At 40.1% G+C, this 27494-nt stretch overlaps 1 protein-coding gene across 1 annotated transcript; it reads left to right on the forward strand.

The window, feature by feature from the left end:
• The first annotated feature begins 12271 nt into the window (after window positions 1-12271).
• LOC309689070 (apolipoprotein B-100-like) lies at window positions 12272-26847 on the forward strand. The gene is made up of 26 exons (XM_082505231.1): window positions 12272-12394; window positions 12998-13042; window positions 13331-13443; window positions 13548-13693; window positions 13829-13976; window positions 14379-14531; window positions 14808-14932; window positions 15034-15119; window positions 15254-15704; window positions 15822-15936; window positions 16111-16257; window positions 16380-16591; window positions 16706-16925; window positions 17080-17253; window positions 17359-17562; window positions 17658-17825; window positions 18017-18219; window positions 18422-18592; window positions 18901-19022; window positions 19144-19345; window positions 19451-19623; window positions 19711-19886; window positions 19978-20093; window positions 20221-20594; window positions 20706-25402; window positions 25516-26847. Exons 1-26 carry the CDS (start codon window positions 12337-12339, stop codon window positions 26632-26634), a joined length of 9918 nt encoding a protein of 3305 aa, XP_082361357.1. The 5' UTR covers window positions 12272-12336; the 3' UTR covers window positions 26635-26847.
• The last annotated feature ends 647 nt before the right edge of the window (window positions 26848-27494 follow it).

Consider the following 27494-nt stretch of genomic DNA (forward strand, 5'->3'; position numbering starts at 1 on the left):
AATTTCTGCCACTCCTCTTCATCGTGCGCTTTGAGTATTCTCAGATTTGGAAATGTAAAAAAACACAGTGGAAAGTTGATTATCACTGAGAGGGGGTCTGTTTCTGGATTTGTTAAACTTCATTATTTCATGCATTTATTACTTCTGGGCTCAACACCTCTAATCCGGGTTTTTCTAAATGTTTTTTTAAAAGCCCTCAATTGATCAAGAATACTGTAGTGAGAGTAAAAAGAGACTAGAAAGGGACTAGACGGAGAGACCATATTTATCCCATATCAGCTTCTTGTCACTGGCTACCTGTTAAATCCAGAATTTGATTTAAACTTCTTGGCGATAGTCAGAAATAAAAGCTCCCTTTTAACAGGAAGAAACATGCAGCAGAGCCAACTTCAGGGAGTGTTCAATGCAGCCACTATATGTGATTTCTTGTCTGAAAATACCGGCTAACTGTTTGCTAAGCAGTAGTGAAAATGTGAAAATGGAATGTAAAGTGCAAACAGAGAAATCTCTGGATGTAAAGTTGCACATTGAGACATGTTGATAACTCTAATGGCAACCAATTTCACCTCGCAATGCCCTGCAACCATTGAGGCAATACAGGAAACCTAGAAACTTGTAGTTGCTAACAGGTTTCTAGATGCACCCTTATTATTTATGCACCCTTCAACTATGTTATAAGTTTCAATGTTGCAGACTATGTCCACCAAAGAGCCGCAACTTCCCAGTTGGCAGCAGATGTTTAAAACACCTCAAAGACAATTACCAGCTGATCCAAGCAGGTCCAGGAGAGAGTGTCAGTATATCAGTCAATATACCAATTTTTAAATTGCTAAATATCTGTGTTTGGTATCAGTTTTCAAAATCCTATATGAAGCATATATAACACATGGCCCTATAATTATCTTAATATTTCAGCTTTTTGGTTTTCATGCTAATAATGCAGAAATGCTTGCACATGGGAATATTTTATATCTTTTTTTCTATATTCCGTAGTATGTGATAGATTTTGTCCTACCGCAGGGGTGGGCACCTCCAGACCTCAAGGGTGTTCTGCAGGTTTTAGATCTCACCCTGGGTCAACACACCTGTATCACATGATTAGTTCATTACCAAGCCTCTGGAGAACTTCAGGACACATTGAGGAGGTAATTTAACCATTTGAATCAGCTGTGATGGATCAAGGACACATCTAAAACCTGCAGGACACCGGCCCTCGAGGCCTGGAGTTGCCCACCCCTGTGGTTACCGATTATATATACTGCAATATTCCATTACTCAAAGTTTAGATTCAGCTACAGATGAGGACAGAATTATCCACCCCTCCCCTCATTCTTTTTGCTGGATAACAATCTGCAGTCAATTGTTCTAGTTTTTAACAAATCTCGCACACGTCTCCAGAGCAGTCCGAGCCCTTTCTTCTTTGGCGAATATCTAAGCTACTCCAGATTTGATGGTATTCTGACATGAACTTTGATCTTCTGTTCACCCCACAGATTCTTATTAAATGTGCCTTCTGCACCACAAACAGGACTGTAGACCCTATTCGAACATCACATTTTGGAACCTTTAAATCCCTGCTTTAAAGATGGACATACAGTGGCCCAGGGAGGCCAAACGGACTGCAACTTAAGAAAACACCAGCAATAAGAAAAACGCTGCAAAAGCACACAAAACAAAAATAGGAAAAACGACAACGGAATTAGGAAAAAAGAAAACAGAAACAGGAAAAAACTGATTTCCAAAAGCACAAGGGAAGTGTTTCTGGGGAGACAATAACCCGACGGACCAGTTGCAGGAACCAAAATATGCTAAGAATTGCGCTGGGAGACACTTAAAAGAAGTGGAGGATCTATCAGTTTTGTGAGGAAAGAAAAGATGAGAGGTAAGTGTGTTAGCCTAACTATTAGCCTAAAAATACGTCATCAGTAATATATGAATCATAATAAAACACACCTACCATAGTTTGGGTTCCTGCAACTGGTCCGTCGGGTTATTGTCTCCCCAGAAACACTTCCCTTGTGTTTTTTTTTCCTATTTCTGCTTTCGTTTTTCCTATTTCTGTTTTATTTTTTCCTCTCTGGTACTTTTACACCCGGTATGAAGGTTGGACTGAAGATTACTCGTGACATGGTAATGCTCCATAAATATGTTTATATGTCACCTGTCATTTTTTTCACCACATCATCACAGGTGTTAAATTCTGTTCCTGTTTCCATATAGATTAAAGAGACTTTCATGCCCTCTGCTGGTATTGAGTTTGTAACTCAGATGGGTTCTCACATCCCTGAATATGTCAACCCTGGATTAGAAATGCAAACGAATGTTTTCCATGACAGTGGCCTCCATGCCAAGATCACCAGAGCAGTCATGAAATTTAACAGAAGGAGGCATGTTATCACTGCTGACATCCAGATCCCTGACTACAACGTGAAGGCTGGAGTTAGGCTGGGTGTTGTGGATGGAAACACACTCTTGATTTTATAAACAAAAATGTTTGTCAGTGCGCTCTGGTTGGTCGTGCCAAGTAAGAAAGCAGATTTTCCTACCAGAGACACTATTCCTGAATACTTAAGTGCATGGTAAATATTTAAACAATCTAATTTTTATACCTCAACAACATAAACAATGCTTATTTCCCTATGCCTTTTGGAGGAAAGCCAACTTAAGAACTTAGCTCCCCACCAGCTTTGACCACTCCAGACCTGTCTTTAAACCAGTATGGACTGGAAATCTCCTCGATGAAGATTCCCATCCCAGAGATTGTTATTCCTGAGAGCTTCACTGTGTCTATTCCTCTGTTTGGTAGAGCTGAGGTTTCAACAGATGAAAAACAACTTAATGACAAAGAGGCCTCTGTGGCTTTTGGCTAAGTTGGACATTAAAATAACCTCCCCAAATAAAATCCCAAAGCTTGAAGCTACACACTGAAGATCACTGATACAGTTAAAATTAACTTGTAGTTAAAATGAGGAGCTGTTTTTATTTGAAGGATTTATTTGCGGTTTGTGACTTTGTTTCTTTTATAATGTTTTGGTACTTTAAATATCTACTAATAGATTTTGGTTATATAAACTGCAACACTAGTAACTCGAAAACACTTGCTGCTAAGCTAAAGAGGCTCTTTTCATCCGTTGACTTAAAAGCTTATATTGAGGAACTAGTGAACTACGTTCTTAGAGAGATTCACACTGACACTGATTTCATTCGGAAAGTAATTCAGGGTCTTGACATCGTGAGTAAGATCAACATAAATTCCAAAATGAGAAAATGCTCAAGCAGTCTAAAAAATTAAATATTGACAGAATTATCAATTATGTAGTTTTATGAATGCCTTTAAGGATATCAACATGTGGAAACCACTAAGTATTGTTTTCATGTTCAAACTTGAGGCCAATTTTATTGCATCGTGTGTGCATTAATTTGAAAATCAGGGCCCCTCTGTTGGTCCTCTGTGGGCTCTTGCTCTCTGGGGGGCTTCTAGGTTTCTGGGGCCTGGGTCTCCTCCATGCTTGCTTCATGTCCTGGGGGCCAGGGCTATGGCTCCCAATACCCACTAGTGTGTGTTCACAGACACAGACTATATCTTTCTTTGCTGCTGCCTCAAAGCATACATTGCATTTTCAGCCTTGTGCTTAGTAGCTGCTTAGTAGCATTCAGTATTTATTATCTATTGTTTCTTATACTTATCTAGGTTGTTGCTGTGATCTCCCTACTGTGTTGTTCTCTTTTTGCTTGTTCTTTTTTTTCTTCCGGCGCATGAAGTATTTTTACTTGGTTATTTCTCACCTCTGCATATGAAGGTAGATCCAAGGAGAACCAACATCTTCTAAGCATATCTCCTTATGTCTGGAAAGTTCTTATCTGTGAAGGAAGGATAAAAATGCAACAGTGATACTGACTTGAAAGATATTCTGGAACTCAAAGAAACCTACAGATGCACAAATGTAATGTCTATTTGCAACCAGAGGGGGTCACTGGAACCTTTTCTTCACAAAATATGTAAAAACAGTGCTACAAGGCTGTGATAGCTCATATGTTGTTGAATTAATGAGAACCAAAAATAGACTGGGCATTTGTCTTTTCATGTGTATGAGGTAGCATGCCGCGATACTTATTGTAAAAAACATAGTTAACTTATATATTAGTCACTCACAACATTTTTTTAATTCTTAACATATTTTGGTAATGGAATTTTGTGTTAGAGTGAAAAAAAACATTTTAGATATAAATAGGTAACATGAAAAGCTTGAAGCTCACAAGGTTGTTGATTTTTCTCAAATATATTTCACTCGTGTGAAAAAGAAAGTATACCTTCTTGTTCTTCAGTGTTCAGGTTGTACATATCAGGACATAATAAAAAAAATTATCTGGTCAGGTCAGGTTATCAGGTTCTAAAATAATTGAAACACAATCACAAAAGAACAACAACAGAGAATTATTAAACTGTTTCATTATTTATTTAACAAAAATTAAGTCAAAATTTAAAAAAAAAACACGAAAAACTAAGTATACCCTTACTGCTCCCATAGAAGGGTAGGTATCAGCCCAGTGCTGCTAATCAAATACATTTAATTAACTGATCGTCAGCAAGTGTGAGCACCTCTATAAAAGCAGATGTTTGGGCAGTTTGCCTTCTGGTGTGTTAACACAGTGCCTAGTAGGAAAGACGTGGTCAGTAATCTTAAAGAAGCAATTGCTGCTGCCGATTAATCTGGCTAGGCTTATAATGTTATTTCTAAACAATCTAAAGTGCATCATTCTGCAGTGAGAAAGATTATTCACGTTCAAAACTGCTGTGTGGACATCCCAACAAATTGCAATGCAATGCTCAGAGAAACTGCAAGAAAACAACCAGGGGCTCTATTTTAATCTCTACAGGCCACAGTTAGCATCTTAAATGTTCAAGTTTACAACAGCAAAATTAAAAAAGACTGTGGCTTTTTTTTAGAAGACTTCCCAGGAGAAATACCAGAAAAGAACATTCAAGAACCAAGATGGCAACACAGCTCAGGTGTAAAAGGTTGTACCTGAACAAATCACAAGATTTCTGGAATAATATATTTTGGGCAAACAAGACCAAGATGAAGATGTTTGGTCATAAAGCACCACGTTTAGTAAAAATCAAACAGCAGATTTGTACCAGCAGATCAAACCCACTGTCAAACATGGGGGTGGATGAGGGATGATTTGAGTCCTTTATATACCCAAGTATTGTAGAGTCGGATGTGAGGCTATCCAGCCTACAGCTAAAGCTTGGTTGAAACTAGATCAAACAGGTCAATGATCCCCAGCACAACAGCAAATCTCCAACAGAATGACTAAAAAAGAAAAGAACAAGGTGTCTCAATGCTCCAGTCAAAGTCCAGACCTCAACCTGACTAAAATGCTGTGGTGAGACCTTAAGAGAGCTGTACATAAATCAATGCCCACAAACCTCAATGAACTGAAGCAACATTATAAGTAGGTGAAAATTCCTCCGCAATGATGTAAGAGACTTATAATGTCATCCACAAAATGATTACTTCAGTTTATTGCTGCTAAAGGTTGCTCGAAAGCTACTGAATTATGGGGTGTACTTAGATTTTCGCACTTTTTGGCTTAATTTTTGTTAAATTCCCAATTACACTGTGTAACATGTCTTGAGGTTTTTGTTCATCTGAGATTGGATTTAGATAACTGCTGAGGACCGTATGATTTTTGTTTTGTCCTCTTATACAAACTTTACAATTAAAAGAGGGTATACCTTCTTTTTTCATATGTTTGTAATTAACAAAAACATAGTCTCTGTATTTATTTCATCACCGGTGTACAAGACATTTTTTATATAAAATTAGCGTAAACAAGTCGTGGCAAACCAAGCACAGCACCTCTGATAAAACTTTGAGGACCATTGCCAGAAACTGAAACCTTTGATCCATGACTGCCCTTCCATAGCAGTACAGGAACATGTTATCAAGTTCCTGAAGATAGTAGAAGTTACTCGTCAGTGAGACGTAGGACAGTGTTTTCCCAGTGCTCTCCTTAAACAGGACAGTAAGTTTCCAGATGCTAAACAAATCAAGCCTCTTCTTGACCATAAACACGTGAACAAACATTGTGAAATTTACACAAGCATTACATTATGCAACATTTTGCAATAAATTAGACATCTAGTAAACAATAGCTGCAATTATTCATCATCTGGTGGGTTTAACATGTCTGTTGCACATCCCTATTTGGTTTTGTAAGACACATCCAAAGCCACCTTCCACAAGTTCAGTCTTGACCAAGGCAGAGAAACCTCAGATGCTCTCCTAAAGCTGCAACATCTGTAATATTCTTGTCTCTCAAGCTAAAGCAAGCTATAAAAACAAATATTGGGTAACTGCTATTACCATGACTCAAATCCCTTTTGTTCAAACATACACGCAGTAGCTGTTCAGTCGCAGTGTGTGTGTGTGTTTGTTTCTTCTATTTTAGTTTGCTGCTTTCACTGTCTTACAGTGTTGTACACAGGTTTTTACATTTTTATTTTCCGTGTTAAACACATCAAGTTCACGTATAACTAAACGTAATATTTAAATAAAAATGCCTGGTTGGTGTTTGATACCCAACTACACTGTATATAAAATGCTTGCCAAAGAAACACACAGGCATTACTTAATAGTGACCAGCACTGTGTTGTTCATCAGCTGACAGGAATCAACATGTCTGCATTGCTTTACTTTGATTCACCTGTTGCACATCTTGATCCAGTGTTGCAAAGGCCACCCAGAGCTATTGTCTTTTGCTGCAGCTGCTCCAAAGTTGTGGAATGATCTGCCCTTGCACGTTAGGCAGGCCTCTTCTCTTTCCGAGTTTAAGACTCTTCTTAAAACGTATTTATTCGATGAAGCCTTTGGCACTGTTCAAGGGGGTTGACTCAGTTTGTTTTAACATGTTTTATTTTATTTCATTTATTTAGTTATTTATTTTGCTTTATCTTATTTATTTTTTTTTTTTATTTTACTTTGCTTATGCTATTTGTATATGTACAGCACTTTGTGAACCCTGGTTTTTTATAAATAAAGCTGGTATGGTATGGTATGGTATGGTATGGTATGGTAGTTCAGACCTAGTCAAAGAAACTGTAAAGATTTCTTCCTAAAGCTGGTTTATCTGCTACTCTGTTGATTTTAAACTCTGACATAAGTGTGGTAAGCTACTTTATAGGCCCAGTACTAATGATGTCCAGTACTAAGAGATGCATTGGTCGTTTCAGCTTCATTGCTAGAGTCATGATTAGATTTATTTAAACGTACTTAAAATAACTTTTAAAACATTTCAAAGCAAGGATCATGCCAAAAATCATTCCATTCTCAGACAGTACGCTTTAAACCTGAGTAATTAGGTTGATTTATTGTGCCTTTGAGGCAGTGATACATGAGCCAGTGTGATGAAACTTTCATCTGTTTTAAATCCTATAAAATGCATTCAGTGTACAAGGCATAAAGCTTCGAAAGGAAGTTAAGAATTAAAGAAACCTGAGATCTGAGTCTTATTTGGTCTCTGCATTAGTTTTTAATCCAAGGATTTTGAAACGTAGTTCTTTTCTTGTTGCTTCAGAGAATTGTCTGACTTTTCCAGTTCACAATGATGAGTACAATATTCATCTTGTTATGCAAAAAAACCCAAAAACATTTGTAAGTTATTTTAAGGCAGAATGACTAGCATGAAAATAAAGCACAGGGACGAGGTTAATTTGAGTGTAAAACTGCAACATGTTGTTTTACTGTCATTCTAAAAGGTTAATGAGTAGGCACATTTGAGGGTGGTATACTCTTACCTGACAATTTGTGATTACACTTTGCTAGGACCCCTGTTTACCTTTAGAACTACCCTAATTCTTTCTGGCATAGATGCAACAAACTGCTGAAAACCTTCCTCTAAAGTCTTGCTCCATGTTGACATGATAACATTACACAGTTGCCGCAGAATTGTTAGTTGCACAACCATGTTGGACCATTCCACCATCCCACGATGCTCTACTGGATTGAGATTGAATGCAAACTCATTGTCAATACTCTAGTAGCCTGTGGTAGGCAAACAATCCTCAGCTGGTGTGAAGGGGCCCACCACCTGAACACTTCATACAAAGCAGGATGATTTTTCCAATCTTTCCAATTTTGGTTAGCGCACGTGAGCTGTAGCCTCGGTTTCCTGCTCTTAGTTGTGTATTGGCTCATAATCTTTTATACTAAGTTATGTTCCTGATGTGTTGTCCATCAAATTCAAACTGAGCTCATATTTTTCTTAAATGGTACTATTTCTAAGTCAAACATTTCATATGTCGTCTGTGTTCAATTGTGGATAAAATGTGTGGTTTATGGTATTTTAATATCACTGAATTCTGTTTTTATGTACACAACAACCCAACTTGTGGAGAAATTATAGTATATTTTATTAATTTTAATATTTATCATGAAAATATATCAGGATTAAGGTTAAAGACAGTAAATCTTTAGTTATTGTGTTACATTTGACAGAAAATGCAAGATATTTCTATCTGCTTTGACTCTTCTCTGTATTTCAGTTATGTCATTATGACTCATGCCGGATCAACAACATACTATCACTACAGTATCAGAGGGGATTTTTCTGAGTGGCTCTAAAGCAATGAAGTGTCTCCTTCCAACTAAAAACTGTAAGAGTACAGATATCATTCACGCCATGATCTCATTCTTAAATCATATGTGTTAATTTTTAATGACTTATATACATATATCTCCCATGTTTGTTTACTGCTTTGTGGTTTTTAGTATTATTACTTTATACCTATTAACTAAATGTCCAGCACTGCCATTTCCCTCTTTCATCCACTAAACATCTGGTTCAAACGTATTAATCAGAGGTAATATGTTCACACTGGTTTTGATGAACTAAGGCGAGCACTTAAACCTGTTGAACCTTATTGATTTGGTAAGTTCTCCTTGTTTTCGGAGCTCAGCAGAAGATCAGTATCTCAGACTGAACTTTGACTTGAGCCCAAATGAAACAGGAGACAAACATCTTTTTTTTTATATTTATTTAGGAAACTTGCTTTATTTTTAAAGTGATCATTTCATATTTCTTCCATCCATCCATCCATCCATCGTCATCCGCTTTATCCGGGGCCGGGTCGCGGGGGCAGCAGCCTAAGCAAAGAGGCCCAGACCTCCCTCTCCCCAGCCACCTCCTCCAGCTTATCCGGGGGAATACCAAGGCGTTCCCAGGCCAGCCGAGAGATATAATCTCTCCACCGTGTCCTGGGTCTGCCCCGGGGCCTCCTCCCGGTGGGACATGCCTGGAACACCTCACCCAGGAGGCGCCCAGGGGGCATCCTTGTCAGATGCCCGAACCACCTCAGCTGGCTCCTTTCTATGTGGAGGAGCAGCGGCTCTGAGCCCCTCCCGGATGGCCGAACTTCTCACCCTATCTCTAAGGGAGAGGCCAGCCACCCTTCGGAGGAAGCTCATTTCCGCCGCTTGTATCCGCGATCTCGTTCTTTCGGTCACTACCCACAGCTCGTGGCCATAGGTGAGGGTAGGGACGTAGATCGACCGGTAAATTGAGAGCTTCGCTTTTACACTCAGCTCCCTCTTCACCACGACGGACCGGTGCAGCGTCTGCATTACTGCAGCCGCAGCCCCAATCCGTCTGTCGATCTCCGGCTCCCTTCTCCCATCACTCGCGAACAAGACCCCGAGATACTTGAACTCCTCCACTTGGGGCAGGAACTCATCCCCGACCCGGAGTGAGCACTCCACCCTTTTCCGGCTGAGAACCATGGCCTCAGATTTGGAGGTGCTGATCCTCATTCCCGCTGCTTCACACTCGGCTGCGAACCCTTCCAGTGCGAGCTGGAGGCCCTCACCCGATGAAGCCAACAGAACCACATCATCCGCAAAAATCAGAGATGAGATTCTGAGGCCACCAAAGCGAAAGCCCTCCGCCACTTGGCTGCGCCTAGAAATCCTGTCCATAAAAATTATGAACAGAACCGGAGACAAAGGGCAGCCCTGGCGGAGCCCATCACCCACCGGGAACGAGTTCGACTTCATATTTCTTTTCCTGATCAAATATTTAACCATAATACTGCGAGTGATTAAAGTACATAAAAAAGCCAAGTAAAAAGGTTCAATGCATATTTCATATTACTCTTTTAAATAGCCCACATTTTTTCCATTAAACTAACTAATGATTGGTCACCTCATATCATCTTGTTCACTGCAACTGGCCTGTTGCTAAATTAGATGATCTGCTGTGTGGTAACTTGACTTTAGTCCAAAGATAGACTGGTAAAAAAAAGATTTTACAATTTTTGTTATTATAAAGGTTTCTCCTTTTCCTCTGACATTAAAATGGAATCATTAATAGCAGAGGCAAAAGAAACAGACATGTTAACAGGAGGTGTTGGTGAAAGGGCTTAAATAGCGTTTTTAGTATTAGTCCCAAAAATTCACCATTTTCTCCTATATTCCCATAAGTCCACATAGTCCATATAGTCTACATAGTGTACTGTAACCCCTTTGCACAGTGCTGATGTTACTCTTGTGCAACATCAGCTAGTCTTCTTGTGTCTGATCGACTTATCTTGAGTTCATTTCTCCTGTGAGCCTTATCTAGAAGATTTCACAGGCTTTTCTTAGGAGGTGAAAGGTTAGCCATAAATACTGAGACACCACTGCTGAGATTTATTTGCATCCAGTCTGGTTCCCACTGGGAGTGACTAAAGCTCCAGGGGGCTCTGGCCTACAGGAAGCTATGAAACCTTGCCATAGTTACATCTTTCACCCTGTTATTCTGAATGCACCACAGCAAATGAGAAATCAAAGGGCAGGTTTATGGATTACTGGACCTTTAGCGATCTGAGAGGCACTGGTTATCATTCATTTAGCAGCTTCTGCACTTTACTACTTCAGGCCATTTGTCATATTATAATAATTATATTGCATAGTGCACATTGCAGTATAAGTCATTTCAGTCAAATTAGAATTAGCTAAAACTAAACTCTTCTTATTTTGTGAATAAACAGTTTAAAAAGCCACGGTTGAGGTTTAAGGCTATTACAAGACTACAAGAGTCTAGGGTGGATCCTAAAATGATGTTACACCCAAATGCAAGACATAACTGTTGGAGTTGGGCTGAATATTTCCTGTTCAGGAAGATATGGTTTGAGTTTTCCATTCAGGTATTTCAAGGTTTCATTTTAATTTTATTCTATAAGTGAAATTACTCATTATAATCACTTTCACTATGTATTTTTTCCCTGGATGTCCAAGTGCCACCCTAGAGATCCCTGCAGATGCACTGCACTTCTGATGACTGGTTAGGCCCATTAGAGTCCTATCTACCATGTGCATGTCATAAAGCACCTAATGCTTTGAGACGTGCTTTAATATATGCTGATAACAAACTTTAAGCAGGAGCACACTAGCAGCAGGCGATATAGGTTCACATGCTTGAGTCATCTATGAGGCAAAGGTGAGCGTATGTGAAGGCGTTCGCATACTTGCAGTACATCATAGTGCCACAATTGTGTTATAAGCTATATTTTGAATCGTATGAACGTTCATGCAGTCATAAGTTTGAAACAAAGAAATAATACTCAGAAAAACTTTATTAATCCCAAAGGAAATTCTGTAAAATCAAAACTGAAACCTTTCTCGGTTTGAACTGATTGCCTCTTAGAATAATGGCACACAGCGTTGAAATGAAAGTCAATAAAATCCTGATACTACCAAATGTTTTTGTGACCTGAGCTTTGAATGCAACATACAAACAAAGTTATTGATCCATGAGGATTAGTACTTACACAACACTGATGATGGTTATTAAAAATGTTAGCTAGCAAGAGTATATTAATGTTGTAATAAAATAGAATGATATATGATAACACAAACATTAGTATCTATGTTGTACTGCACTATATTACTTACTAACACATAAAGTAGTACAGCACTAAATAATAAATTATCTGCTAGATACAAATTGTCAGGGGGAGGGGGGGGGTGTTTTTTGTTTTTTTAACAATAAGCATTAGCATTAGCATTCTATATTAATGACCTCAGGATGATCTCAAACCAGAAATAATAAAACAACAGTCATTTAGAATAATCACTGGCCACCCCCACCCAGTGCTGACAGACAGTCTTTTTACCTTTGACCTGCCACAAGGACTGCTCAGACTTTGGAACCAGGGCAACACATTTGCAAGTCCCTGCAATCACATACAGTATGTCTTGAAAGCTATAAAAGCCAAAAGGCGAAAGCACAAGAATTAGTCTTCAGAGAAAGAGGGGGACTCTTCTTACCTTAAGGCTTCCAGGAGCTCAACCCATGATGTTGGGTTACAAGCTCTGCCTTGTGCTGTTTCTGGGCACATGCACACTAGCCCGTGAGTACAATATTTTTTTCCATTTAAAGGCAGTGGATTTTTAAAACTTAGACCTGTATGTGAATTAAATCTGTTTGTTTAAAAATATGTAACGAATGCTTTTTTTTTTAGCTTTGTGAAAAGTTGGCTCTGAAATGGAACACATATTTTACAAATTTGAGACGATGATATTTGATACTGTTTATGTCTCTTACGTTTTTAAAATAGAGCAAAACAAATGTGTAGCTATTTAATTAGACTTCGACATGTAAAAATTTACAGTAAATATTGTTAGTTTGTGTTAAGTGTTAAGCAAGGCACTGACAAATAAAATTACTATGTTTTTTTTATTAGTAGTATTTATTACTGTATTTAACATGTAGCTTAAACATTCACCAAACAAAAATCCCCGGTTTCCCCTCGGGTTGGAGACTCAAATTCCTTAGGGCTTGCATAAGACAGCGTATTTGGCATAAAATCTGCCAAATCAAATGCGCAGAGACTCACGCTTGGAATAAGAGAGCGGCCAAATGTGGCATAATTACTGTATTCAATCATTTGCAATTGTGTTGTTGCACTGTAATGGCAGCTTGTGCGTTTGTTTGGGTTTTTTTTGTTTTTCAGAGCAAGATGTTGGAAGTGTTGAGGAACCATCTCCAGCCTGCTTTTGTGAGTGTCTTTGTTGTCATTGTTTAAAAGTAAATATTTTACAATGTGTAATTTAATATTATAAAACGGGAAAATCAAAATGGGAAGCTTGAAATATTTAATTTCCATTATACCTAGAACGTATATAGAGAACTACGCATTAAATATTTGGCTTCAGTTCCATAAGTCCTGGATGTAAAACTTTGGTTTGAGTGGAGCTAGCCTTGAAGTTTTTATTTTAGTTTAGCATTTGATAAACTGGCTGTTGTTGTTCTAACTATTGCTGTAAATGCTTTAAATACTTTTCAGTGGCCAAAAGATACAGGCACTTCAGAAGATTTGTGTATGACTACGAAGCTGAGACCTTTAACACTGTGAATGGAGCTACAGACAATAAAAGCGGCCCCAAAGTCTCCTGCACAGTAAGTCTTCGAGCTTAGATCATTGCTGAGGAAAAATAACAGCAATCTCATGACCCTGAATGTAAAACAAGAAGTCCAAACAAACTGTTTATTCTGCTGCACAGGTTGAGGTTGATGTGCCCCAGACCTGTAGCTTCATCCTCCGCACAACAGACTGCTCTCTGAGCGAGGTTGTTGGCGTTGACGATGAGGGGAATCCACTGTATCGTCCTGCTGCTGGAGCTGAGGCTTTCAAAGCTGCCATGGAGAAGTGAGTCATCTTGTTTGTAGGAAAGATTTATGTATTTTGTTAATTGCTCTCAGAAATTAGGATCCAGGGTAACTGAGGAAATCAAAGAGTGACCTGAATGGCAGGCTGTAAATGATGATCTGTCCACGTCAACAGAAACACTCTAAAGATCACAGTTGAAGGACAGACAGATGTCAGGCTGTACCCTGAGGACAATGAGCCCGTCAACATCCTCAACATCAAGAGAGGAATTGTCTCAGCTCTCATGGTGCCTGTGATGGAAGAGGAGAAGAACAATGAAATGGTAGCTCCCCTCACTTGTTTATTACTTGATTTTTTCTTTTTTGGGAAAATTTTCATAGCTTCATAGTTGGCAATTAAATCACACCAAGTAGAGCCTGATTCAGTTTGTTGTTTAGTCATGCATAGATAAGTTGCACAAGGTGCAGATAAGCTGGCCCAGTCAAAGGAGATAAATACACTGTTGTAACAGCATGTTCCAACAATGACAATTTTCAGCAACAGGTCAAAGTCCTAGATAACTTTATCTTGTTATTGACATGCGCTGCTCTCATAATGGAGGTAATCTTTAAGAATGATTGATTACCTGATTTAAGAGATAAGTTAAAGGAAGGAATGCACGTCCATAGGTCCAGTTCTTACAGCTTGAATATTGAATTGTTTTGAACATCCTAATCATTTCCAGCCCACCGTGCACGGAGTGTGCTCCACCGACTTCACCGTCAACAACAAACAGGACATTGCTACTGATGTGACAGTCAGCAGGGATCTGTCCAGATGTGACTGGTTCACTGCCCGCAGACAGGACACCAGTCCCCTGGCTCTCGTCTCTGGGATGGTAAGAGTTCAACAAAAATCTGACACTGCCATCACAAACTCAGGCCAAGAGTCAAAATATCAGCACTCAATCATCAGGAAAAAAATATGGTCTGATTGCATTATTAAATGAACCCAAGCTATATTTCCATAGTATAAAACCACAAAGCAAACATCCATCCCTTTTTTCTTCCAACGTCAAGCCACAAAGTACATCTACATTTCCCAGCATTCTACATTCTCCAAACTTCTGACAAAACATTAATTTTTATTTATTTATTTATTTATTGCCTGTCAGAAATACGGCCTGTCCAAGCTGATCAGGAGCACTCAGAGCTGTAACTACAGGTTTGACAACCAGAAGAAACACATGACCAGTGGAACCTGCACAGAGAAACACATCTTCCTGCCCTTGTCCCATGAGTAAGTTTTATTTTGACTTTTTGTATATTTTTCATGAATAATTTTGTGAATTCTCTTTGAAATCTAACGCACATTTGGGGATTTCTCTCTTCTGAAAAAAGAAACCAATATGGAATTTCTGCTATGGTGAAGCAGACTGTGACTCTGAGAGCGACTGCCAAGATCAATGACAGAATCTTTGATCACAGTGAGTGCTTCTGTTGTGTGAAAACAAATTTAGTAAAAAAATAGGGGGGAAAAAACAATTTAAATATTTTACGTGTGTCTCTAACATCCAGATTCTAATAGATTTTCCACTGCTTGTGATTTATTTCTGTACAGATGAGGACAATGTCAGGTACTTGCCCATGGATGTTGTTGACGACAAATCCCCAGTGCAAACCATGGATGCTGTCGCTGCCACGATGCAGAAGCTGAACTCTCTGTCAGAGACCAACGAGGGCGAGAAGCGCGCCGGCCTTTTCCGCCAGCTGGTGTCAGAGTTTCGTGGCCTGAAGGGGGACACCCTGAACTCGGCTATTGTTGAGATGACAGACATTTCACCCTCTCTGACGTGGCAAGCTCTGGCTCAGTGTGGTACACCAGAATGCACTAGCGCCATGCTCAAGCTTCTCAGGACCTTTCATGAAGCTGCTGTTGAGGTTGATGCTGTTGTCTACGCCCTGGGGCTGCTGCCCAACCCTTCACAGCAGATGGTGAAAGACTTGTTGGCAATGGCTCAGTACAAGCAGAGCAAACCCATCATGTATGCTTTGAGCAATGCAGCCAGGAAGTAAGTGAACATAAATATATGACATTCTGAAGGACGCTCTCCTCGATGCAGTAACACTGAATTGTGGTACCTGTTGTAAATTAATACATAATCCCTAATGTCTGTCTTTTCCTCTAGACTGTATAAATCTGAGGGAGTCACTCCAGAGATCACAGCTGTCTACAACTATATTGCTTCTCTTCTGGGTGCAGACTGCGCTGGTGACAAAGACCTGACTTTCCTGACTTTAAGGGTAGGTAACAAGACGTGAATAAGACTACATTTTCATTCAAGAAACTTTATTATATCAAGACAATACAGAGGGGAAAAAACACATGATCCCACATTTCCTGAGGACAAAGATAGAAAAGTTTTAAAGGGAACATTTAATTGCATGATTTATGATTTGCTTTCATATTCTGTCCAGGTTGTTGGCAACATGGGAGACGCAATGGAGGCCACCGATCCTGCTATTAAGACCACCCTGCTCAAGTGCATGAGACAGCCCGCAACCACTTTGTCCGTGCAGCTGGCCGCCATCCAGGCTTTCAGGCGCATGTCTGTGACAGATGAGGTAACTAACCACATTCCTCTTCTACATGAGGAGTCTCCTTGCTTCCCGGTTTTATAGTGGAGACAAACTGCAGCTACAAAGACCATTAAGTCACTGTTTTTTCAAATTGTTTTCCTGTCCAGATTCGTGCCAACCTCCAGAGGGTCAGCCAGTATCCCAAGGGCGCTGTGCAGAAACGTCTGGCAGCTTATCTGATACTGATGAGAAACCCCGAGGACAGCGACATTGAGGTGGTGAAGAAGCTGCTTAACCAAGAGCAGAACGAGCAGATCAGGGCTTTTGTGTCCTCCCACATCTACAACATCATTTCCTCAACTGATTCAGAGACCAAAAAGTAAGAATGAAGCATTATTCAGCTTAATGTGTTGTTCTATACTAATATAGCGCCGATTTGGGCACCCATCTATTTACACTCAGCTAATAGTTTTACTTTTAATCTTCACTCCAGGCTTGGGGAGAAAATAATGGATGCCCTGCAGGACACAGAAGTTTCTACACACAGCGACTACACCACAAAATCTCGCAACTATGAGCTGGGAATGGCACATGAGAGCATGGCGGCCAAAATTCAAGGCAATGTCATTTTCGATCCCAGCAGCACGTTGCCAAGAGAAGTCTTGCTGGAAACTACCCTGAATGCTTTTGGTTACAGCATGGATATTTGGGAGGTATGTACAGTGCTTCTCACGCACAATTATTTATGCCATTTTTACACCTTTAACGCTGAACTTTATTCATGGGGATTCATTTTATTTGATGGGACCTAACCCCAACAACTCCTGGTTCATTTTTGTATTCATATTATTAAATTCTTTTTGGCAGGTTGGCATGGAAGGAAAAGGCTTTGAGCCAACCATTGAGGCTCTGTTTGGCAAGAATGGATTCTTCCCTGACACAGTGTCCAAGGCTCTGTACTGGGCTGAAGAACAGATGTCACCAAAGATCAAGGAAGTTCTGGAGAAATGGGTTGCTCCACTGAAAATAGAGGGGCAAAAGGTATATCACTCGCATAACTGTTTCTGTTAAACACTCTTATTCTTAATGAACGTATCATTGTCACTCACACCAACGTATCTAACATATTGGTCCCTTTTTCTTAAGGCTCCTGAAAACCTTGCAACAGAAATTGTCCGCAACCTCAACAAGCTGGTAAAAGACCTGCAGAACCGAGAGTCCCCAGAGGCCATGGCCTACCTGAGGCTAATGGGAGCTGAGCTTGGCTACATCAAGAGCAATGAACTGAAGTCTATTGCTGAAAATGCAATGATGTATGCAGACATTTTCATGAGGATAGTACCTACAAAGGTAGTGTTCTGCAGTCATTAATATAGTGTCTATATAGATTTATTTTTATTTGCAGCTGAAAAACTCTATTTGTTAACTGTATTTCTCCCTGTCAGGTCATGTCTAACCTGATTTCAAGCACTCGCAATGAGATTTTTGCCCATTACATCTTCATGGACAACAAATTCATGATGTCAACAGCATCTGGCTTGCCTCTGACATTTGCTCTGTCTGGCACCTTTGCTCCTGGTGCAAAAGGAGGTCTTCGCATGACTCCAAACATGGTAAGGTTTCCATCTACTGTATTTAACCTGTGTTTAGCACCATACTAAAACAGCAATTGTTATTACAATGTTGCTGTTTTAATTGTTTGTTTCTGTGACATGTACGTAGAATTCTCAGTCGTATTAATCCTGACTGTTGGTTATTTTTGCCCCACACACTTCAATTTTTCTGTGATCCCCTTTGTTTCCAGGAGCTGGTGTTCATGCCCGCAATTGGAATTGAGTTCATGACTCAGATGGGAATCCATGTGCCTGAATTTGTTGTCTCTTCAGTTGAGATGCACACCAACATGTACCATGAGAGCTCTTTCAATGCCAAGATCACCATGGAGCAAAACCAGGTCAAACTTTCCATCCCTGCTCCACAGGGCACCATGAAATTCTTAAGAATCAGGTAAAAAAAAAAATCTGATAACTTACTTTGTGTAATACAAGTAAATGGTATTAATTGATATTGATTATTCAATCAATATCATATAAATATTAATTATAAAGAACACTACCAACAGGGAGCGTATTGCATTTCATATATTCTGTGTTTTTAATAATGTTGTTAGAAGTTGTAAAGTAATTTTGCTGTTCTTTGTTTGAAATAGCAACAAAGTTATGATTGTGGGTGCTGGACACGCTACAGTGATCCCACACAGACTAGCCGACTCCAGCTGCAGCCCTCTCTTCTCTGGAGTCAAATACTGCACAAAAACACTTCATGGTGACGCTCCTGGCAAAACGGCTGCTCCTTACTTCCCTCTGAACGGAGAGACTGAGTAAGATGTCCTTTAAAAAGTCAGGTTTTGCTTTGTTTCTTTGTTAAATAAGAAATGGAAATGCCTTAAATATGATCATGTAACATATTTCCATTTAATGCTAAATATTGTTTAGTATATTGTGGTACAGTTGAAAAGAAGATGGTTAAATACAGATAAGAATAGGTCAAGATGAAAAGATTTTAGCTCATCTCAGATGGTGGTTTTAGCTGGATATATGCACATGAGATTATAGATTTTATTGCTGCACAGTACCAAATTGCATTAGAAGAAATAAAAATGTACTAAAGACTTTATTTTTACCCAAGGTTTGCTCTGGACATCGAGCCTACTAAAGAGGTCTCTGAGTACACAGCCAGTATCACCTATGGCGAAGAAAAGGACGGACGCCACAAGGTTAATTCTGTGAAGATGACCCTGAGAGCCGAAGGTATGAATATTGCTTTTTTTTAATCAAGAATTTTATTACATGTGCTGCCTCTTTCTTTTCTTTTTCTTTTTTTGAGTTATACAGATAAGTGATTAACCTTTTTCTGACTCTGTGACGTCAGGTGCTCAGCCTACTGAGGCTACAGTCACCATGACATACAACAGGAACAGAAATGTCTTCAGCACTCAGATCAACATACCTGACTTTGATGTTGAGGCGGGCGTCAAGCTCGGCATGACAGATAGCAATGCCGGAGGCAAATCTATTACCCTCGAGATCTCCAACAAGAACGTGCCTCAACTCACTCTGACTGGCCGTGCCAAGTGAGTAAACCCAGCAAAATATTTTCCTAAACTGTTCTGTTACTTTACTATAATTCCACTGACCTCATTGCAGAAATTAACTGCTTTTTTTATTATTAATTATAGGCTTCAGGCTATGACTGATGGCATGCTGCAGCTTCAGCTGTTAGTCCCCTCACTCAGGACAGATGCCACAGTCACTGCTACCATGAGCAAAGCCGACGGACTCACCATGGAGATCAGAAGTGATGTCAAGCTCCCAGAGATCTCCTCCATTCAGGCAGTCACCTTCAAATATGGTAATTTTGCTCAAGAAGAGTGGCAATGGAGCTCAAAGAATGGTCATGTCAGGCACAGTTTAAATCACTGTCTTTTTACTGTCACAGGCGAAGAGCAGGCTGAGGTTCAGCTGATGTCCAACATGAATGCTGAAACAAAAGTCCCAGTGCATTACACTAAGGTCGTCCAGGCCTGGCTGAGGAAGACTGCAGAGGATGTTATGGACCAGCGGGTTATCGAGACTGATATGAAACTACGACACATCCTCAACAAAGGAATTGAGGTAAAAAGAATTTTATACTAACTGAATGTTTATTTCGTAGTTTTTAGTCTGTCCAGACTGAATCATAAGAAATATGATGTGTTTTAATCAGGCCAGCAATATCTGGATGGACAAAGTCTCAGCTGATTGTCCCTATATGGCGAGACTGAGGAACAGCTTAGCTATGATGGAAATGCCATCTGTGCCTGAAAACCTGTTCATGAACCTGTAAGTGAAGCAAAAACATTAACTAGTATCTTCACAATTGTTATTATAATAAAAAAAAAACCTTTCAAACCTTATACTGAATAAATACAACATTTTAACAAGTTCCCTACTCTCACCATTTCAACAGTGAAAGCACACTGATATACCAGTTCAACCAGGACCGTCTGACTATCACCATCCCAGTTCCTTTTGGGGGCAAATCATCTGAGGAGCTGAGGATACCTCAAATGGTCACCACTCCACACATTTCCATGCCGAAGTTGGGCATAGATTTTGCCTCACGAGGAATCCAAATCCCAACTTTTAACATCCCATCTGACTATGATCTCACCCTGCCTCTGATGGGCATGGTGGAAATGGCTGCCAAGGTCGACACCAACTATTATAAGTGGGAGGCAACAGCGTCTGCTGGTAACAACACTGCAGAGTCTCCTAACTATGTGGCCAAATTCAACATTGTGGCTGACAGTCCAATCAAATTCCTCTCATTTTCAGCTGAGGGTAATTCTTTATTCTTTATTCTTATAAACTATACATTTGTTATTGAACAGTGCAGAAAAAACATAGACGCTGAGACGAATTGTTAATTTTTTTTATTTGTCTGTTCTAAAGGAGCAACCAAAATCACTGACACAGAAGTGGAAACTATGGAATTCACTCTTGATGGTTCCCTGAAACACATGCTGATCACCACAGGTTTTAATGTTCAGGAAACCATTGCAGTCACAGACAGTTTGATGTCAACTGGCCGCTACAACGTGCATGCTGTTGCCCCTGTGGGTCTGGACACCTCCCTGACTATTACTACCCAGATGACCCTTGACTCTAAAAAGTTTTTTGGAAATGTTAACACAAATGGAAGTGTCACTGTTGGACCCATGACCGCTTCCACCACCTATCTCTACACCTTCTCGGTCGACCCAGCGAAGAAAGAAGCAATAATGCAGAGTTCACTGAATGTGAAGTCTGAAGACCTGAAGCTTGAAAACAAGATGAAGGCATCATATGCAGAGGAAGAGCTTCTGTTTGACTCTAACACTAAAGTGAACAGCGACCCCATTGTGCACAACACCAAAATTAACCTTAGGTACAAGGATCTCAAGTTTACCATCCAGTCCAGCTCTGAGACACAGGCTGACGAGAGGATGCTTCGGAGCCAGATAGATTTTGCTGCCTCTAGAGGACAGGCCAGTCTCAGAATAGAGAATCTAGCCGATGATACAAGCAACCGTATCTACTCACTGCTTACCGGTTCCCTTAATCCCTCTGGCATGGAGGTCAACACTGAGGCCTCCATGAACATCTTTTCAAGCATCGCCTCTCACAAGGCCGCCTTTTCCCTGAACACCAATGGCCTGACCACCAGCTGTACAACAACCGCCCAGCACAGTCCATTCACATTTGAGAATATTTTCCATGGTACAGTTGACACTTCAAGTGCCACCATGTCTCTCACAACAAAAGGAGGCATTAAAGAAAACAAAGCAGAGCTCACCATTGGAGGCAAGATTGCAACCACAGAAGTCTACTTTAACAGCAACTTTGAGGCTAACCTCTTTGATATTAACAGCAGGAACAGAGTGAACTTCAGAGTGAATGAAGATGGCTTGACTCTCTCTAACAACATGGTTGGATCTTTCAAGGAGATGAGGACTGAAAACACAAATGCACTGTCTCTTACACTGAGATCTTTTACCCTGCAGTCCAAGACTGACAACTTGCTTGACAGCAGCAACTCTTACAAGCATGACATCACAGTCAACATGGGCCGTTCTGCTGCCTCAGTTATTGTGAAAAATGACCTGAAGATAATGGAGGTTAGCTTCGTGAATGATGCCCAGTTCAAGGCAGAGCCCTACAACCTGGAGCTGACTGGAACAGTGATGGGAGCTTTCTCAGAGGAAGAGCTCAGACACACCTATGAAATCAAGTTTATTGACATGGTCCTGTCTGCAAAGTATAACACCAACGGTAAACTCCTGGGAACTCAAATGACGCATACCACTGATATCGAGGTTGCTGGCCTGACCATGAAGTTCAACAATGTGGCTAACTTCAACTCCCCATCTCTTCATCTGGACAGCAAAGTTGCAACTGTGGCTGCACCCTTCACCCTGAACATTGATTCCATTTTCAATTCAAATGGTGCAGTGAATCTGTATGGAAAGCAGAGTGGCGAATTATACAGCAAATTCCTCCTGAGAGCACAACCCATGTTTTTCACACAGTCATTTGAGTACAGAGCTTCAACCACACATGAACTAGAGGGCAGACCAACCATTACAACAAATATGGACAACAAGTTCAGCAGCATGCTGAACCTCCAAGAGCAAAGTGTCGCACTGAAGGTGACATCTAAAGTAAATGAGCACGCCTTTGAACAGGAAATGAGTGCCTACAACAATGCAGAAAGAATGGGTGTTGAAATGGCAGGAGCAGTCTCCACTCTCCTCTTCAGTGAGTCCAGTCAAAATTATGCCATCTCTGGATTTGTGAAATATGACAAGAGCAGTGACAGTCACTCTCTCCAGATCCCATTTATTGAGCATCTGCCTGCATTCATTGAAAAGATGAAGAGCACAGTGGTGGTACTGATGGACAACAGCATTGAGATGCTAAAAGACATCAACAACAGGTATGAGATCAGTGCCAAGTTCCAGCTCAAGGTGGCAGAACTAAAGGAGGCCATTAACAACTTTGACTTCAACCTGTTTGTCCAAGACCTGAGAAAATTCATCAGCTCAATGGAAAACTACATCACCAACCTGACACCCAAGCTCCCAACTGAAAAAGTTATGAACATACTGAAATCTATCAAAGACACCATAATGGTTTGGATGAAGAAACATGACATTGAAAACAAGTTCCAAGTGATTTATACCAAAATTGAAGAGATTCTCTCCAGCTTTGAAGTTGAAAAAACGATTGGAGCCTTCATGGATGAGATTGTTAAAATGATGAAGCAGTATCAGGTCAGAGAAAAGATTCAGCGTGCATTTGATGCTCTCAGGTCAATTGACATTCAGCCTGTGATGAAAAACATAATGGTACCTGTTCAGGAGCTGTTGAATGAGCTATATGCCTTTGACTTCAAACAGCTAATTGATGACATGAGTGACTATTTCATCAGAATGATCCAGAAAGTAAGGTCCTTTGATTATGACACCCTCACCATGGAGCTGAAAGAGAAAGTGGCAGAAATGAGCAAGATCCCCTGCTTTGGAAAACTTTATGGAGAGTTCAGAGTTATTTCACCTCATTATAAACTCACAACCACTGCTGACCTGGAGAACACCACAACAATTTCTGATACACCAGAGTTCAAAATGAACCTCATCTCAAAGACTACATCTACTTTGCGAATCCTTGACTTCACTGTGGAAGCCAGTGCACATTTATCTGTGCCCAAGATGAGTCATGTGTCCATCTCTGAGCTCATCAAGGTTGATCAGTCGTCTTTTGAACTTGACCACAAGGGTCAAATGACCTTCTATGGTCTGACAGCTGAAGCTTCTGCTGATACTATTGCAGCAGCAAAAACTGAGCTCTACTCTGCAACCCTTGTTAACAATGCAGTCTTCAACATGGAAAATGGAATTTCAACCACCGTAGTCACTACGTACGTACATGGCATCAACATGCCTGCCCTTAACATCTTTAGTGAAATGGAGATTAAAGAAAATGTAGTTTTCCTGCTTAAAGATGGCTCCATCCAACTGACCTTTAACAATGTGGCCAGAGAAAAATATGCAATTCGGGACTTCTCAGATGAGGCACGCCACAAGAGCGACTTGTCAGTGGTCATGGATTTCCATAAAGCCAAAGTGAGTTTCACTGGAACAACAGACAGCAACTTTGTGAAAATGAATCAGAATGTTGGTGCTGAAATATGCATTTTCAGCCACGTAGTTGTTGATGCCAAGGCTGAGACTGAAACACCTTTCATTAAAAACAGCGTTGCAGAACTCAAGTTCGAGGCAAAGGTTGAAGACATGAAAATTGATTTCTCTGCCTCTCACAGTGCACAGCTGGTTGGTCAGGTTGAAGGAACTCTCTCAAACTCAGCCCTTGCTCTGGTCACACCTAATGAGCTTAAGCTTGATACCAAGAACACAGCAAATACCAAAATTGCCCTTCCATTAAAGCTGTCTGGAAAGATAGATCTCCAGAATGACATTGCTTTCACCGTGAACACCGAAGTGCAGCAGGCTAGTTGGACAGGTCTGGCTAGATTCAACCAGTACAAATACTCCCATTACTTTGCTGTGGACAACAGAGAAACAGAAATTAACCTGTATTCCCAAATCAAAGGAGATGCCAATCTTGATGTATTGAAGCAGCCTATCACCATTCCTGAAATTACCTTGCCATTTGTTGACATGAAGACACCAAAAGTGGAGGACTACTCACTGTGGGAAGACACTGGTCTGGGCAATCTACTAATCACAACAGAGCAAACATTTGATATGAGCTCCAAGCTGAAGTACACTAAGAACCATGAGTTGATCGCCATTAACATCAATATGGATCCAGTCATCAATGCGTTTAACACCAATTTCAAGACACTGCACAAGAAAATGATGAATGGCAAGGATAAGGCTGCTGCCATACTCGCTACATCATATGACAAAGCAAAGGAAGAGTATGAAAAATATAGCACTGAGTTGCCTAAAACTATTACTGTCCCTGCCTATAAGGTTCCCATGATGAACATTGAGACATCAACATTCACAATTCCCCTGCCTGACTTCACCCTCATCACAATGCCCACTCTGCGTGTGCCCTCTGCCCTGCGCAAGGTAACTCTTCCAAAAATCACCCTGCCCAAAATTCAGAGCATCAAGATCCCAGTTATGGGTGATATGACCTATGAGATCTCCATGAAGACACCAATGATCACTCTCAAGACTAACGCAAGCATCCTAAAGCAGGACAGCATCGCCATCAAACTAGATGCTTCTTCAACATCTGAATTTGAGATCCTGAATGGAATGATTGAGGGCAACACCAATGTGAACGTGATGGGTGGATTTAAAATGGCCTCTCTCCTCAATGTGAAACATTCAATGCTAGAGGGACATCATGACAGCACCATCTTCTTAACTACTGAAAATGTAGCTATCGCCATCACAAACACAGCAAAGGTCAACATTCTTGACCTGACCATGGAAATCTATGAGGAGATTACTGGAAATCCAGAAGAAGGCCTTATTGTCTCAGTTTCCAATCCATCTGCAGGACTCATTGCAGTTCAGATGCAGGCTAAGCGACCGGCACAAGTGAAAGCAAGACTCTATGGTCGTTACCCGGTAAGATGATAGTCTACTATCGATGCACTTTCTAATAAAAGCTGATTTTTTTCCAACCTAAATGATGTATTATTTAAATAATTAACTTATTGTTTTTTATGTGTCCTGTTTAGTCTGAGCCATCCACAGACATTGATATCTTGGGTCTGAAGATGTCTGTGATCAACTCTGAGAAGCTGAACCTTCAAACAACCTGGAATATGGAAATACCATACGAGATGATGCTCGGAGCGAAGAAACAGGTGCCTGCGGTCATGGAAATAGTGTCTGAATCTGCTGTCATAACATACAAGGCGGTCAACAAACAAGTTAGAAGACTCGAAGGTTCCTTTGCACAGGCTAAAAAGCAGGGTAATGTGGTGTTCAAGAGGGCTATTAACAGTCTTGAATCAGTAAAATCTTGCAAGATTGTGACCACTGTCACAGATAATACTGTTTTAATCCTCGAAAACTACCAGAAGAAAGTTGAAAAGTTCCTTGATGCTGTTGTTAAATTTCTGAGAGCGACTAGGTTCCAGATTCCTGGCTATAAAGAGAAGCTGTCTGGGCTTGAGGTCTATCAGAAATGTACTGCTTTTGTTGCTGATGTATCTGAAGAAGCAATCCATAAGATTCCAGAGTACCTTTCTTCCATGTTTGCAACGGCACTTGATTATTTCCAAGCCACTGAATTCACCTTCCCAGGTTCTAATCGCATCGTCAGTGGAAAGGAAATTCTTGACGATATGTTGGTAGCTTTAAAGAAAATCCAGGACCAAGTGGTTGTTACTGTGAGAAAATTTAGAGATATCCGGCTGGAGGACATTGTAAAGAAATTATCAGCAATCATGCAGTTTACCATCCAACAGAGTGAGAAGCTTCTCCAAACTCTGAAATCCCAGAATCTGGAGACACTTTCTGACTTTGTGAGTACTGCATACAACGATGCCATGAACTCTCCTGTTATGGCTGGCGTTATCAAGCCGGTTGAAGAGGTCTGCAGAGTTGTAATGGAATATCTAAAAGCTGTGACTGCTAAACTCCAAAATATTTTGGCTGACATATCTAGTAAACAACTCACAGCTGACATCCAGTCCTGGATTAATTCAATGGTGAAAGGCATTAATACTCTGCACAACAATGCCATTACATCCCTGAAGGAAAAAAGCAAAAATGTTGAAAAATATGTTAGAGTAAGTGACCAAAAAGTAGAGGTTGACATCCCTTTGCCATTTGTTGCCAAATTCAACTAAGCAACCATAGCTAACAATGATATAGGATATAGTGTCTGTATTGACTTTCTGTGTTTTGTAACCAACGGTGTAATAGTGAATCTATTTTCATAACAGCAAACCAAACTGAGCAATAAAAATTATGCCTGTATAATGTTTGTTCCTTTGTTTATTATTTCACAACAGACGCCCAGTGCTCCCTTTGTGTCTTGTACTATTTAAAACAAAAGCCCTGTCTGGGTATCAATAAATACAGTTTGTACTGCATTCATGTCTGTGCATTCTTTACATAAAGTTTACCTTGACTGGTTAAAAAGATTGGAAGCTAATGGACTATAAATATTTCTTCATGTAGTTTTATGTTTTCCTGTACAGATTTAAAACAATAAAAAGCTTACTCCCTAAAGATCACAGCAATACACCCTTGCTAGTAATTTTTATCCTCTGGTCTAATTTTAGATCGGACACAAATAGTTTCTGTGATACACACACACACACACACACACACACACATTTCTTATAATAAAACAATCACAATATAGAAACAGAGTCATTTTGACCAGGGTTATAACAATAGTTAGAAGTCAAGTCTCAAAATGTACTGCCCCTTTGGAATAATAGGATTATTTTGTCTGGGGACAGCTACAGGCTATGTGTCATCATGAGAAGTGGTGAAATAAGTATACAGCTTATTGACTCGTATAACGTGATAAATAAGTCATTAGAAGTATAAACAAACTTAAATCTTTAAAGGGTTTGCAAATAATATGAGAACGAGTAAACTATGAGACTCTTAAAAGTAAACATATTCATAATAATGGGAACGACGACAAATTTATCAGACTGTCTGTCATAAAAACAAGAAAATGCAAATATTTTTT

This window comes from Aulonocara stuartgranti (genome assembly GCF_965226115.1).
Source record: "Aulonocara stuartgranti genome assembly, chromosome: 15".
Taxonomy (NCBI): Eukaryota; Metazoa; Chordata; class Actinopteri; order Cichliformes; family Cichlidae; genus Aulonocara; species Aulonocara stuartgranti.

Bases quoted from the DNA above. Each gene is read 5' to 3' on its own strand.
- LOC309689070 (XM_082505231.1), top strand. From the start codon at position 12,337: ATGATGTTGGGTTACAAGCTCTGCCTTGTGCTGTTTCTGGGCACATGC. The intron at 15,705-15,821 runs GTAAGTGAACAT...CTTTTCCTCTAG, and splicing joins TTGAGCAATGCAGCCAGGAA to ACTGTATAAATCTGAGGGAG. The intron at 19,887-19,977 runs GTAAAAAGAATT...TGTTTTAATCAG, and splicing joins TCCTCAACAAAGGAATTGAG to GCCAGCAATATCTGGATGGA.